Here is a 15,300-nt window from a genome sequence, read left to right as displayed (position 1 = left end):
GCTGGCTCCCGTGCCCCAGGCTCTGAGCTACAGCACCTCGCGGCCAGGGGCTGCAGCCACGTGTCCTGAGGAGGTTGGCTGCCCCGCTCGACCCCGACTCCCAGCTCCAGCCCCAGCTGCTGGGACCACTGCCTGCTCCGTCGCTCCCTGACATGGCAGGGCTCCCCAGGGACCAGTGTCCTTAAACCCAGGAGGCAGGCAAAGCAGCGGGGCTGTCGCCCCATCCAATGCTTCTCTCACGCCATTAGTCCAGAGACTGTCAGGGACAAAGGGGACCTTAGGAACTAAATGCTGACGTGACAGCCCTAACCCGGTGCCTTTTTTCCTCAGTGCTCCCAGCGGTCAGCTGCCGCCCTCAACCTGCCCCCCTCTGCTGCCCTGGTGTTGGCCTTAGCTTACTTCTCTGGCCACCCTGCCTTGGTTTCTCCTCCTGCCACCTTCAGAGGGGGTCTCCTAGGAGCCACTGTTCCCCTGAGCTCCAAGGACAGAGCTCGGCACTGTCTTCTCAGCACCCGGCCCGGGGCCTGGCAAGGTTGGAGCTGAGCATCCGTGTCCCCTTTGCTGCAGATGCTGAGGTGCCAGGCACCTCGCAGGGCTGCAGCTCTCGGCAGCAGCCACAGCCCTGGAGGCTGCATCTCCAGGCCTCTCCCGAGCTTCAGGCCCCCTCCCTGGAACAATCCCCTTGCTTATCCTGCCACCGCCCCCTCACGCCAGCCACAACTTTCTCTCTCCCCTCTGCAGCGTCTTGCTTTCTGTCCACCGTGCCACTGTGCTGCCACTCAGGCCTGACGCCTCCTGCCTCTTGTTCATTTCAGCTGGTTGCCCCACGTCTTCGCCGCGTCGGATTCTCCCTTTCCATCGCCACCCACAAGAGGCAGCCTTCCAACCTACGGCCCCTCCTGTCTGAAGGAAGGCACTCGCCCTTCCTGCCGTGACCCTCCACCGGCAGAGGGGTCCTGCGGACCGCTGTGCCCTTTGCCCCAGTGGCTGCCGCTCTTCATGCCAGCCCGGATCCCCAACACCCTCCTCTTCCCTGCTCTGCATTCAGATGGCCCCCGACACAGATCCCCCACCCCCAGACTCACGCGATCACTCAATTCCTAGCTTTTTCTACACTCCACAGGTATCCCTGAATGATTTAAGAGGATGGAGGTGGGGCGTAACCCCTGCTCACAGATGGATCTGGCCCTGTAATCCACGCCGGATGCAGGAACTCAGGGCGCACCAGCCCAGACCTGCTTGTTTAACCTCCTCTTTGGGAGGAAAGGGAACACGGAGCTTCTCTGGCTGGCCTGTTTGGGCAGGTGGGAGGTTGAAGCTTAAAACTGAGACCGGCCTGGCTCCGAGTGCCGGACCCAAGGGGCCTGGAATCCTCTCTGCCCCAACCGCACAGCCCTCCCGGGGGGCAGGACCAGTGCATCACCACCCAGGACCTTCCTCCCAGGGAAAGGCGCACACGCTGACGCACAGGCCCTTCCTATAAACCTCTGAGCTCACACTTTACCGATCCTCTAGGAGGGGAAGGATATCGGCTATTTTCTGTCTTGGGCCACCCGTGGACATTTTTTTCTAGAAGTTTTTTCATCCAAAGGGATCTTAAGTGAATTGTCAATGAAAATGTGAAAAAAATGACAGAGGTGAATGGACCTGCGACGCTGATGCCACCTAAAGGTGGCAGAGCAGATGCTCTTTACCTTTGGAGGTAGCCGGAGCGGCTGGTCTTCACAGCCGTGTCCACCAGACCCTCTCGCCCGGCCATGCAGTGGAAGAAGAACTCCTGTGGGAGAAGCGGGGACCCAGGTCCCAGGGGTGGCAGTGAGGACGGTGTGCTTCCTAAGGGTGGCTCAAGCCAGTGCCCCTGGCAGCTCTGACGTCTCCCACGGCCCCAGGGACTCCTGCCCTCCCCTGGGGTTGCCTCTGTCTCATTCTGCCCGAGCACAGAGGGACAAATGTTCCAGCTCCCATTCCCAGGAGTCCGTCCTCGGTGCCATGTCCCACACCCCACACGCACCCCATTTTCCAAACAGAAACGGCACTGGTGCCTCATCATGTAGGGTTTTCCAAAATTCCACAACGAGACATGGGTTTATAACAGTAATCAGCAAACACGTACATCCATACACACACACACACACGTGCCGATAAAAGATAACATGACTCGAGCTAAAACTCTATGAAATGACCCCATCCCTCACTCTGATGCTGCCTTTACCACCCTACTCCGTTTCATTCCATGAAGTCAATCATGTCATGATGCACTAAGGGGTCGCAACCAGAGTTCAGAACTCTCTGGTCTGCGTCAGCTCTCCACCACCCTTCGCCAGGGGCCACGGATGGCCACTGGAGAGTCCGTGTGGGACTGAGGGAGGAGCCCTGGGAGCAGCTGGTGGCCCTGACACAAAGGGTCGGTCCCGTTCACAACCTGGACTTAGCTGTCTGACAAGAGGCGTCCTTGCAGAGACGCGCTAGACCAGGGAACAGAAGGTACTCACAGTCGAAAAGCCATTTCTGCCAAGTGTGAGGAGAAAACCTTTCTCTTAAGGGAGAGTTTTGTTGCTGACTGAGGAAAAACTAGACATTTGCTACCGCTGGTCAATTTTCCCAAGGTCAAGGAGGAGCCAGGGAGGTTCTCTTAGGGAAGCTTTGTGAAATAAGTCTCTGTGATGCTCCTTTTGGCCACAGAGAGCACCCTGGTGAGGGGCCTCGCCGTCCCCAGCTGCCCTCAGATGCAGGGAAGAACCGGTGGAGAAAGGGCGCAGAGCAGGAAGAGGCAGAGCTGGGATTGGTCTTATTCATCTTCCCATTCATCAGCAATCCCTCCCGAGCACCCACGATGCGCTAGGCACCGTGCTGGGCTCTGGCATTATGATGGTGAACACGACAGGGCTGCGTCCTCTTGGTCCTTGCAGGCCCCAGGGTCTAGTGGGTAAGCAGGGATAGCCTGGCACTTATTACTTGGCTGTCTTTTTTTTTTTTTTTTTTTTTTTTGCGGTACGTGGGCCTCTCACTGCTGTGGCCTCTCCCTTTGCGGAGCACAGGCTCCGGACGCGCAGGCTCAGCGGCCATGGCTCACGGGCCCAGCCGCTCCGTGGCATGTGGGATCTTCCCGGACCGGGGCACGAACCCGTGTCCCCTGCATCGACAGATGGACGCTCAACCACTGCGCCACCAGGGAAGCCCACTTGGCTGTCTTTGCTTAAAGCTGCTGGTGAAAGTCACAGGCCTCTTACTGTTGAGCTTAAGAGATGAGGAGAACAGCCCAAAAGAAAACCCAAACTACATACAGGAGGCTTGATGCCGGTGAGGAATCTGCCAGTGACGAAGCCGCCAGCCCTGGGGGTGAACTCATACGGCTCGAAGCAGGGCAGTGACTTGCCAGATGCCATCAGCGGGGGTCTCCGGCCTTCCAGTTCGATCTGGCCCAGCAGGCACGAGATCTGGGAGAAAGGAAACCCAAAGGCAGCTGAAGACCCACATGCTCGTTAAATGATGCTCCGTCCCAGCAGGGGATGGGGGGGGGGCCTGCTCTTCCAGAAACACTGCATGGGATCCAAGCTCCTGAAGGCCAGCCTAGATTGCTAAACGAGCCCAGAAAGCTGACCTTCCAGGAAGATAACTATGTCTTCCTTTCCATGACGGCAATTTTCGCATTTGGACTCAGTTGAAACGGACGGTGTTTGTAAAGGCAGCCATGTTTCAGAAGCATCGCCTGTTATACTTGGACAGGACCCCCAGGTCCTAACGGGGAAACTGAGACTAGCAGAAAGAGTAGTTTAACTGTGATCTTTAACATTCTCAGGTCAAAAGAGAATAAAACTGCCTATTCATGTTCTTGGGGGGAGAAGAGCAGCAGGTCTGGATTTTATTTAGTCGAAAGGGCTTCCCGATGGCCTCCAGCCTTTTAAGCCCATTCCTATTGCTCTCTACTCACCAGATAATGAGATGGTCCTTGAGACCCTCTCAAGGTCATCAAGATATTTTTTAAAAGTTGCTAAAATGTGTGAAAATGCTGTGATAGCACTGCAGTAATTGGTCCTCCACAACGAGCCAAAAATTAAAGGTTAAGAAACCTCTCGGACAATGCCTATAATGTAACACTGAATGAAGAACGCAGATCGTGCAACGTTTCAGGATCTCAGCTAAGATTATAAATACACACACGCTGTGTTTATATATAACGTGACTATGTATAATAATACAGTGTGTAAGTTTACAACATGGATCTGTTTGGTACACGTCAGTATCTGGATATTTGTGTCGGTATCTGTCTATGACACTTAACAGTGGTTAGCGCCTGCACTGATTTTGACATACTTTTGTATTTTTCAGTACTTGCCACATTTCGAACGGAATGTGGATCCTTTTAAAAATAGAAACAAATCTGAAAAGGGCCTCCTGCAACTACCCCACCCTTCTGCAAACCAGCCAGCACCCGCCTCGGCTCACACCTGCATGGTATTCACAGTTGAACCTTTGGCTCCAGACTGCACCATCATCTGCAAGTTGTTCTCTGGGAACTGTCTGTGCAGGCCGAAAGGCATGCATGCCTGCAGATGGAACACACGCACTGGTCAGTGACTCACCCTCTTGGGAATCCCAGGTTCAGAAGGTAAATCCAGGATGCAGAAGCCAACACAGACTACTTATCTAGAGAGAAGCGCCAGGTCCCACGCGAGGTAAGAAGTCTCACCCGGCATCAACCCTTTGGCTAGAAGCCCTGGAGAGAAGTCTACAGGATGGCCCAGCACAGCAGAAACTTACACAGCATTTTAAATCAACTATACTCCAATAACAACTAAAAAAAAGAAAAAAAAAAGAGGATGGCCCAGGGTACTGCGTTCTCTTGACACCTCTGCCAGGAAGCCCGAAAGGAGATGCAGAGGGGCCAGCATCTCCAGTTCATGATTCTGAAAAGCAGCTGGTTAAAAATAAAACCTAAGGTGGTGCCCTTGGGAACCTGTCCAGCAGAGCATGGCCTGGCCCTGGACAGTAGCAATGATGACCAATGTCTGTGTCACACTCACGTTTCCCAACATGCTGCCCAAATACCAAGCAGGAGGCTCACCTTGGCTCCTGGGCCAGCGGAAGCTAGCAAAGCCCCCAGGCGGACCAGGGAGATGCTGAGGTGGGGGGAGCTCTGAGTCTATCTAAGCTTCTGCCTAGGGTTGCAGAGACCCAGCCCCACACAGGAGAGGCAGAGTGGATGGAAAGAGATGGAGGAACAAGAAATAATCCTAAGATGCTTCTGAGACAACGCCCCACCTGCAGCGTCCCCAGTCAGCCCTGGAAGCTGAGCCTCCTGGTTTTCACGCAGTACTGGAGGGCTCCTCTGAACCACGACTCTCAAGGACGGAACTGTACCAAAAGGTCTGCATTCTTGGCCGCTGAGGGGATGCTGACAGCCAGTCAGAGGACTCCACGGGCAAACACTGACTTCTGCTGGGCACTGGCCACGCCTCCCTCCCTCCTCCTCAGGTGGGGCCTCAAGGCCCAGGAGGCAGGGTGAGGGCCAGGTGGGCTCCTTCAAGCCGCAGGACTGGGAGCCCCAGCTCTGGGCTGAAAAGGCGAGAGAACGGGGTCTGCCATCCTGGCCTGTGCGGGGACGTCCCTCTCCTTTCTCAGCTGCGCAGGAAGGGGCTCTGGAGGACTGGCAGGGCGCTCACCTCACCCAGGGCACCATGCAGATTAGCTCCTAAATCCTCCCTGCAAGCCCACGAGGCAGGTGCTCTTCCCATCCCCAACCCCCTGGGGGAGGACACCTGGCTCAGACCGCTCACATCACACAAGGCCCGAGATCTCACAGCAAGTCCGCGGCAGAGCCAGGATTCGAACCCAGGCCTTCACTCCTGGGTCCCCCATATAAGCAGCACTGGTGGTTTTGATCCTTCATTCTGCCCCTCCACCCTGCAGTGGCCCCTGGGAAAGATTTCCTTCCGTCCCCTTTAATGCAGTTACCCTAAAATACAAACATTTAAAATGAAAAATAGTGGGGAATTCCCTGGTGGTCCAGTAGTTAGGACTCGGTGTTTTCACTGCCAAGGACCTGGGTTCAATCCCTGGTCGGGTAACTAAGATCCTACAAGCTGTGCGTGGTCAAAAAAAAAAAAAGGAAAAAAGAAAAACAGTGCAATGTCTTCTTTCTCAGCATTCATCAAAGACCTTTCCAGACCCCAACGGGGTGAGGGAATGAAGCCCTTGGCTTTTCAAAACGATCAATTCTACTCGCCCCACCTCACGTCTCACCTCGTCAGCTATTAAACAGCCAAATTGCTCCAAAGAGCCCAGAGCGAGAATCAAAATGTAATTTTTTAAAACACCAGCATTCAAAATGGTGGTGGTAAGTGCACACACTGCTGGACTAACCTTGTTAATTTCATTGCTGTAATGATTCACTTCCTCCTTGAACTTCAGATCAATCATGTTAAAATCCCTCTGGTCTTTGCCCAGATGGGCATCCTGCCACTTCCCTCGGACCTCATCACACGATGCCACTTCTGGAAGGTTTAACGCAGCCCTGACAGCCTAGAATGAGAAAAGGACAACGTCGAAGGCTGCAGCCAGGTGAGGAGGGTGTGGAGCCCAGCCAACCCTCTGCGGCAGGCAGTAGCCACCCAGGCCCTCCTCACCCGGGGCCCACAGTGGGTGGACTCCTCAATGATCCTGTGTCTCCTGACATCTGCCTTCGGCTTGACCAGAATGTCTTCCACGCCTGTGAAGTGAAACAGACAAGCTTGGATGAGACCGGGCCTGACTTCTCACCAGGCTGTGAACTTGGTGAGGTCAGGGCACGGAGCATGGTGCCACGCATGCAGGGAACACTTGGACAATGATGGTGACATTCATATCACCATTAAGAGACTGCTACCATCTCTTACGGGCTTACCATTTTACAAAGGACAAAACTTAAGGCTCGAACTTGAGCCCAGAGTTACAGTGGCAGAGAGTAAATCCAAGCCCACGTCCCAAACTTGTGCCTTAGCCACCAGCTATACTCCCTCCATTCAATAAAAACATGTTGGATGGATGGGCTAGAAGTGAAGATGACGTTTTGGGTGAAAAACTGAGTTTGAGGAAAGAAGAGAGGGAGGGAGAGGACATCCTAGTTTTGACTCCCAGGAGTCACACTGCGTAGGGCCCAGCCTACGTGGTTGTGAGAACGCGTGTGCAGGCACACACACAGACATGCTCGAGCCTGGGGGACAGGGACCACCACCGCAGGGTCCCCGTCATTGCACTGGAAGGAGGAAAGCCTGGGTCACTTCAGTTAAGCCTGTCCTTCTGGCTTCAAAGGGCTGAGGAATTCCTCACCTTGGGCAAGAAGTCTTCCCACTTTCTCTTTCAATGAACTACTTTCTGTCTACATCTGAGAGCTACTGGACTCCAAAGTCCCTCGGCCAAGGTCTGAGTGGGAAGGGAGACAAAGGCTGCACTGTTCCAAAGCGGGGCTAAGGTGGCTGGGACTTCCACATGCAAAGTCCTGGAAGCTTGAGAGCCTTTAAAGAACTTGTGTGAGCAGGAGGGGAAAGAAACTGTCCCTCTGCGAGGAAGCCACAACCATGAAAGTGGGCCCTTCCATGGGGTCAGCTCCAGACCGCCTTGCCGTCCCTCCAGCGGCCTCCGGCTGCGAGGGCTAGAAGGCACCACGGCTAGCCCGGCCTCCCCTCCGAGCTCGACGCCCAGCTTGGCCCTGCGCCCTCCCAGTCTCTCGGCACCAGATGGTCTTTGCACCTTGGCCAACTTCTCCTTGTACCATGTGCTGAGCAGAGCTGCCTGTTACGTTTGATCCTCGTCACTGTCTGGGTGTGGGATCTTCCTCTACTTTTCGCTATTTGCTCAAGGGTGTTCATCCCAGCAATATCGTGACAACCAGGAAAGAGCTTAAACGTCTAATAACAGGAACTGGTTAAATAAGCTACGGTACATCTACACAAGTAGAAGAGTCTGTAGCCGCAGACCTGAGGATGTCGGTTTATATTTGCTCACCCAAGAGGACATTTATAAAACACATCTGCGGGCTTCCCTGGTGGCACAGTGGTTGAGAGTCTGCCTGCCGATGCAGGGGACGCGGGTTCGTGCCCTGGTCCGGGAAGATTCCACATGCGGTGGAGCAGCTGGGCCCGAGAGCCATGGCCGCTGAGCCTGCGCGTCCGGAGCCTGTGCTCCGCAACGGGAGAGGCCACAACAGTGAGAAGCCCGCATACCGCAAAAAAAAAAAAAAAAAAAAAAAAAAGCACATCTGCACCTGGAGGGAGGGGAGCAGATTACAAAACACTAGGTCGTGTAGGATCCCCTTTTTTCTGAATGTGTTTGCACTTGGCAAGTCTAGAAAGACACACATCAAATCGACATTGGTGGTTATCCCTGGCAGTTGAATGCTGGGTGATTTTAAATTATTTTCACACCTGTACTACATTATTTTGACTTGTCCACGATTAATATAAATTATACAATTACGCAGGCCCCGCTGCAGGCCGACGAGCCAACTCCAGCTGCGGCAGGCCCACCGGCCCCACGTCTACACGGACACGGGGTCTCAGTCCCACCGCTGCTGGTCTTGTCGGCTGGACGATTCCCACGCTCACTGGGGCTCCTGTTCAGCACGCAGCCCGTCACCCACTCCTCACAGGAAACTGCCGGAGGGCTCGGACTCCGCTCTGCGCACCTGGAGACACGCTGCCCTGAATGAGCTCGGGGCACAGAAGGTATCTGCACACGTGTTTTCTTTACAAAGCCAACTTCCTGAACAGCGGGCTCTCATTTCCAGGGAGGAAACCAGAGAGTTCCTCTTCCTATCTTAGGATCACCTGACAGGTCTGCCCCAACGTGGTGTTTCCAACCTCACCTGCTGCGTCGGGAGGTGTAGGCAGCTCTGACAACAGGGAGGGCCCTAGATGGAGTGCGGAGGATTCTGCACTGGAGGATTCTGGAAGGGCACTTGCAAGAGAGAATGGAGGTGAGTGTGAGTGAAAACATCGGTCTCAGGGACCGAAAACCAGAAAGGGTGGGGTTGAGAAAGGGACAGAATGGAAATAGAGATGAGGGTACAGGGGGGTGTCATTCTGTGCTATGTGAAGAAACATGGGATTGGGGGGCAGGGGAAGCACTGAGAAGGAGCAAGGCTGTGAAGTGTGGCTGGTGGCCAAGTGAGGATGCCTTTGTCGAAGGAGCCCGGCTGTTCCCCTGGAGGCTGCCAGGAGAGCCGGGGAGACATGCTGGTGTGCGTGCTGGCCAGGGGAGGGGGCCCCAGGGCCACCTGCCCACACTCACCCAAAGTGAAGCCTCTGTAGAGCTGCAGGTAGGCGGTGAAGAGGCGGGCCAGGCAGGTGAGAACCTTGCCGCTGGTCTCCCCGCCATAGATCTCGTAGCAGCAGTGGACCAGGCCGTAGGCGGAGCTCCCGTAATGTGCCTTGTCCAACACCCCGCAGAGCAGCTCCCCTTCCCTGATGATCACCTGCAGAGGGACGGCCACCAACGCTGGGTTGGAGGCAGCGCCTCCTGTGTGAGGCCCCCAACCCCACCCCATCTCGTGTCTTGTTAACCTTATTGTAACCTGCCTCAAGCCCTTGATGCAAAGAAGACTACACACACACACACACACAGATATTTCAGTGTGTTCTTATGCCCCGTGCTCCCTCCACCCATCCGTACTGACTTAAAGTCAAGGATCCTTGACAAAAACCTTGTGACTGGAAATGAGAACACCTAGCGTCTAAACTTCATAACCGTGACCTTGGCCTAGGTACTTCCTTCCTTGTACCCTGGTAATAAGAAAAACACAACCTTTTTGATATCATTTAAGACCTGAGTTTGTACTTCCATAAAGCTGGTTTCAAGCATTAGCAGCTAATTCAAGGAAGGACTTCTAGTTGCACGGTGCCACACACATTAAGTATATAATCTAGGAAGGGAAAGAAGAGGGGCAGCTTGGGTTCCAAATGCGATGTGTGTTAGACCCTGTGACAAAGCACTTGTGAGCTGGGGCCGTGGGGATACTCCCCCACCAAGAGCACACAGAGGCCTTGGCAGTCTTTAGTGTGTCGCTCTCCTGCAGCAGCACCGTGCCCCCGGGTTTGGCTGCCCTGGGGCTGCCCCCAACGCCTGGTTCCTGAGCACAGAGCTGGGAGGTGTGAAACCTCACAGCAGCGTAATGATCTTCAGCCTCTCAGGGGTCTCAGGGGAAAACACAGGGTCTGCATTTCCAAGCTTTGCTGAGTCAAGTTCAGAGGCCTTCTGCCAGAGAAGCCTTTCCGTACTGGTTTTGAGTTTTATACTGAGAGTCAAATGCTAATGGTCAACTCTTACTCTTTCCAAAACCGAAGTCGACACAGTTTGGGTACAACTTCTTCCCTTCAGGCACGACTCCTCTTTCTGTGCACGTGCCTCCATTTCTCTGTCTTGATTTTAAATCAAGCTGCCTAAACCCAGGACTGGAAGTCTCCAACCCACACAGCTGGGCAGCCATACCTGGGACTCGCACATGGAGTCGGGGTTAAAGCCAGGAACGGGCCGAGGAGACTCCTTCACCCAGGCCTTCCCGCCAATCTTCGCCTTTCCTGACAAGTTCAGTGGGACGTGATCCTCTGGGATTATGTTGATGAGCAGCGTGGACACAACCTGGAAAGAAAAAGAAGACAAAGCTGATGGAGGGAAGAAAAGCTGAGACATTCCCTTTTAGGGCCCCCTGTCCCTCTTCATCCTGAAAGGCAGACAGCTCCATTCTGATGAGCTGCAGGTGAAGCAGAAAACAACAAACAAAAAAACACCACCAACAAAAAAGGGACAGTTTCTTGTCTGTGGGACAAGATCTCAGTTTTTACTTTCCTGCTTACATGACTTAGGAGGGAGGGAGTTTAGGATTGGAAACAAACACATACCACTAAGAACTTCACTTCTTCTTAGAGTGAAGAATCCCCTAGACTTGAAATCAACTTCTTGAATAGACCAAAGGAAGAAAAGGAAAATAAACTGCTGTGGGATCACAGTAGAGAAAGATTTAAATTTGTATGTGGTTAAAAACAAAAACAAAAAAAAGGAAAACAGACAGCAGGGTTGAGAGAGATGGTGGGGCTCGTAACACCGCCCTCTGCCAGGGAAAGGCAGCTCTGACACGTGAGCCCCAGGACTGAGGCAAAGGTCCAAGAACCCCGTCAGAGGCATCCTTCTCTCATTTTCAGGCCACATCAAAAGAGATGACAATTATCACATACAGTTAGTAATGTCCTCCCACAGAACAGTGCTGACTTTCTGGGGGGCACCAAGGAGGAAAGGATATACAGACTAAGAATCCAGAGTCTTCCCTCTGAAGAGCTTCACAGAGGAGGCCCGAGGTATGTGACTGAGAAGCAGGCTGCGGTGGAGCTTCGGGGATAACGGGGTGTCCCAGGGTCCACTCCATCACTGACTGGTCGTGGGCTGGGGGGCAAAGGGTTACGTTCTCTTAGCCTTAGCATTGCTCATGTGTAGCATAGAGATGAGATCCGTTGATTCATTCAGCAATTATACATCGAGTGCTTACTCTGAGCCAGGCGCTGGGGGAGTCATGAATAAAACAGTCTGCCTTCAGTGGAGCCTCCAATCCCGAGGGGATCCACGCTTCGGAGGAAAATAAAGTGGGGAAGGAGGACTTAGAGTAGGGCAGGCGGAGAGAGTACCTGGGATTTTCCACAAGACAGGCAGGGAAAGCCTCACCACGAAGGAGAAGGGAGCCCTGCAGAGGTCAGAGCATGCGTTCTGGGCAGAAGGCTTTTCATCTGAGTGAGAAGGAAAGGTAATCGGAAAGTTGTGATCAAAGGAGCGACGTGCTCGGATTTAACTTTGAGCGGGATCACCTGTTCCACATACATTCCTGGTCTGGACTTTGAAGCTAAATAAATGCTGCAAAGAATAAGCCTCCCAAGTGACACTGACAAGAAGGACTGGCACTTTGGAAGCAGTTATTGAGGCGTCCTGAGTGGGGAGCACGTGGGACGCTGTCTCTGTGTGAGGTCTGTCACAGGGCGCGCTGGTGATGTGACTGCTGGGCCACCCCATGGCTCCCACACAATTCACTTCTACGTAGCTAATACCAGAAATAAATTTATTTGACCGGGATTAATCATGGCTACTGAAAGGCCGGGGAGTCCTTCCTCTGCCCAATTGGGCCCATCGGTATGGCCATCCACTCAATACACGACTGCCAGCAGGAGGCCAAGAGAGGCGATTTCACAAACAGCTGCTCCACAGAGAAGCCACATCGGGGCAGCCGTTCCTGGGGATGACCACGGGTCAGCTCCACAGAGGCCAAGGGCACGCATTCCCAAAGACACAGCAGGCTGGGGGCAGGCAGACCGGTCAGACAGGCCCAGGGCTGCGGAGGGGCTGGGAGCCGCCGGCTGGCATCAACGGCTCTCTGTGTGCCTGTGCCCTACAAGGAAGTATCTATATGTGCACAATGGGGTCGCGGCAGCTACGGGAGCAGCTGTCTTTTCACGCATGGGCTCCGGGAACCAGCGACAGCTGGCAACAGCATCGTGAAAGAAAGCAGACAACAGCCCTTGTTATCCCTCAGAAAATGACCAGGAAGTTCATGGCCCCCGTGCTTCACAAGGCTGGCACCGCCAGGAGAGGGGGTGAGGAGTAAAGGCAGGAGGGTGACTTCCCTGGGATGCTGACCACAAGCTGCACTTCAACCGCAGTGTCACATGCCCAGTTGGGACCGCCAGCTGGGCACAGTCAGGATGGAAAGTCTGAGAGAAAGGTAACATATGTATCCAACCATCTAAGGACAGGGAGATGTGACCTGCCACCTCATCTGTAAAATCAAGGGGGCAGTAAAAGCATTTCACAATCTCAACACCCTTTCATGATAAAAACACTCAACAGACTAGGAATAGGAAGGAGCATCATCGACCTAATAAAGGGGAGGCGTCAATGAAAACCCTACAGCTACCATTCTCAGCGAGCAAAGACGACGCTTCCTGCCTAAGATCAGGAACAAGAAAAGAATGTGTGCTCCCGCCACTCTATTCAACAGAGGTTCTAGCCAGGGCAATCAGGCATGGAAAGAATAAAGCTGCTTTCAGATTGGAGAGTAAGAATGAAAACTACCTCTACTTGCAGATGACATAACCTTATGTAGAGAGAACCCAAAGGAATCCACAAAAAATTATTAGAGCTACTAAATGACTTAGCAAAGCTAAAGGATTTAAGATCAACATTCAAAAATCAACCGTAGGGCTTCTCTGGTGGTGCAGTGGTTAAGAATCCGCCTGCCAATGCAGGGGACATGGGTTCGAGCCCTGGTCTGGGAAGATCCCACATGCCACAGAGCATCTAAGCCCGTGTGCCACAACTACTGAGCCTGTGCTCTAGAACCCGCGAGCCACAACTACTGAGCCTGCGTGCCACAACTACTGAAGCCTGCATGCCTAGAGCCCATGCTCTGCAACAAGAGAAGCCACTGAAATGTGAAGCCCGCGCACCGCAACGAAGAGTAGCCCCCGCTCGCTGCAACTAGAGGAAGCCTGTGCGCAGCAACAAAGACCCAACTCAGCCATAAATAAATAAACAAATAAATTTGTTTTTTAAAAAATCAACCATATTTCTACACATTAACAATGAACAATATGAAAATGAAATTAGGAAAAGAATTCCATGTACAATAACCTCACGAAGAATAAAATACTCAGGAATAAATTTAACCAAAGAAATCCAAAACTTGTAAGTGGAAAACAATATTCTTTAAATTATTTAAAGAAATTATTTAAAGAAATTATTAAAAGAAAAAAATTATTAAAAAATTATAAAAAAAATTATTAAAAAAATTATAAAAAAAAATTATTTAAAGAAATTAAAGAAGATCTAAGTAAATGGAAACATCATGGATTGGAAGACTTCATATTGTTAAGATGGCAACACTCCCCAAATTGATCTACAGATCAATGCAATCCCTATTAAAATTCCAACTGCCAGTTTTACACAAGTGACAAGCTGACCCTACAATTCATATGGAAATGCAAGGCACCCCAAATAGCTAAAACAATCTCGAAAAAGAACAAAGCTGGAGGACTCACATTTCCAGATTTTAAAACTTATTTCAAAGCTACAGTCATCAGGACATGATATTGGCATAAAAATAGACATATTGATTAATAGACTAGAATTGAGAGTCTAAAAATAAACCCATACACCTGTGGTTAACTGATTTTTAACAAGGGTGCTAAGAACATTCAATGGAGAAAGAATAGTCTTGTCAACAAATGGTGCCGAGACAACTGTGTTATCTACTGGCAAAAGAATGAAGCTGGACCCCTACCTCACACCACATAGAAAAATTAACTCAAAATGGATCAAAGACCTACATGTAAGGGCTAAAACCATAAAACTCTTAGATGGAAACACAGCTGTAAATCTGTGTACCCTTGGATCAGGCAACAGATTCTCAGATGTGACACCAAAAGCACAGGCAACAAAAGAAAAAGTCAATAAATAGGACTTCATCAAAATTAGTATTTGTGTGTTGAAGGGCACTATCAAGAAAGTGAAAAAACAACCCATATAATGGTACAAAATATTTGTGTCACATATGTGATACAGATCTAAGAGCCACAATATATAAAGAACTGTTAGAACTCAACAATTAAAAAGACGAACAACCCAATTAATAAATGGGCACAGAGCTTGAATAGACATGTCTCCAAAGGAGATATTATAAATGGCCAGTAAGCATATGAAAAGATGCTCAATATTTTTAATCATTAGGGAAAGGTAAATGAAAACCACAACGAAACACCACTTTGCACCCACTAAGATGGCCATTGAAAAAACAAAAGACAAATAAGTGCTAGTGTGGATGTGGAGAAATTGGAACCTTCATACATTGCTGGTGGAAATGTAAAATTGTATAGCTGCTTTGGAAAAACGTTTGGTAGTTCCTCAAAAATGTTAAACATAGAATTACCATATGACCCAGAAATTTCACTCATAGCTATATATTCAAGAGAATTGAAAGTACACATTCATAAAAAACTGGTGCACGAATACTCAATGCAGCCTTATTTATAACAGCCGAAAAGTGGAAACGAGCCAAATATTCCATTTATCAACTGACAAATGAATAAACAAAATGTGGTATAACCATACAATGGAATACTATTCAGCCATGAAAAGGAATGAGGTACTGTTCGTGCTATGACATGGATGAATCTTGAAGACATTATGTTAAGTAAAAGTAACAAGCCACAAAAGCATACCTAACTTGTATGATACCATGTATATGAAATGTCCAAAACAGGCAAATCAACAGAGACAGAAAGTGATTAC

General features: G+C 51.2%; 1 protein-coding gene across 1 annotated transcript in view; it reads right to left on the bottom strand.

Moving 5' to 3' along the window:
* Positions 1–15,300, bottom strand: part of POLR1A (RNA polymerase I subunit A) — a 77,171-nt gene that overhangs the window by 16,921 nt on the left and 44,950 nt on the right. Inside the window, exons 15-21 of the mRNA XM_079940683.1 lie at positions 10,465–10,614; positions 9,268–9,451; positions 6,627–6,709; positions 6,364–6,522; positions 4,449–4,547; positions 3,285–3,437; positions 1,695–1,777 (exon numbers count right to left, since the gene is read on the bottom strand). Of these exons, the coding sequence (XP_079796809.1) occupies positions 1,695–1,777; positions 3,285–3,437; positions 4,449–4,547; positions 6,364–6,522; positions 6,627–6,709; positions 9,268–9,451; positions 10,465–10,614 (911 nt within the window). The remainder of the gene's footprint in view (positions 1–1,694; positions 1,778–3,284; positions 3,438–4,448; positions 4,548–6,363; positions 6,523–6,626; positions 6,710–9,267; positions 9,452–10,464; positions 10,615–15,300) is intronic.

Source organism: Stenella coeruleoalba (genome assembly GCF_951394435.1).
Source record: "Stenella coeruleoalba genome assembly, chromosome: 13".
Lineage (NCBI taxonomy): Eukaryota > Metazoa > Chordata > Mammalia > Artiodactyla > Delphinidae > Stenella > Stenella coeruleoalba.
This window is presented reverse-complemented; position numbering and strand designations above follow the sequence as displayed.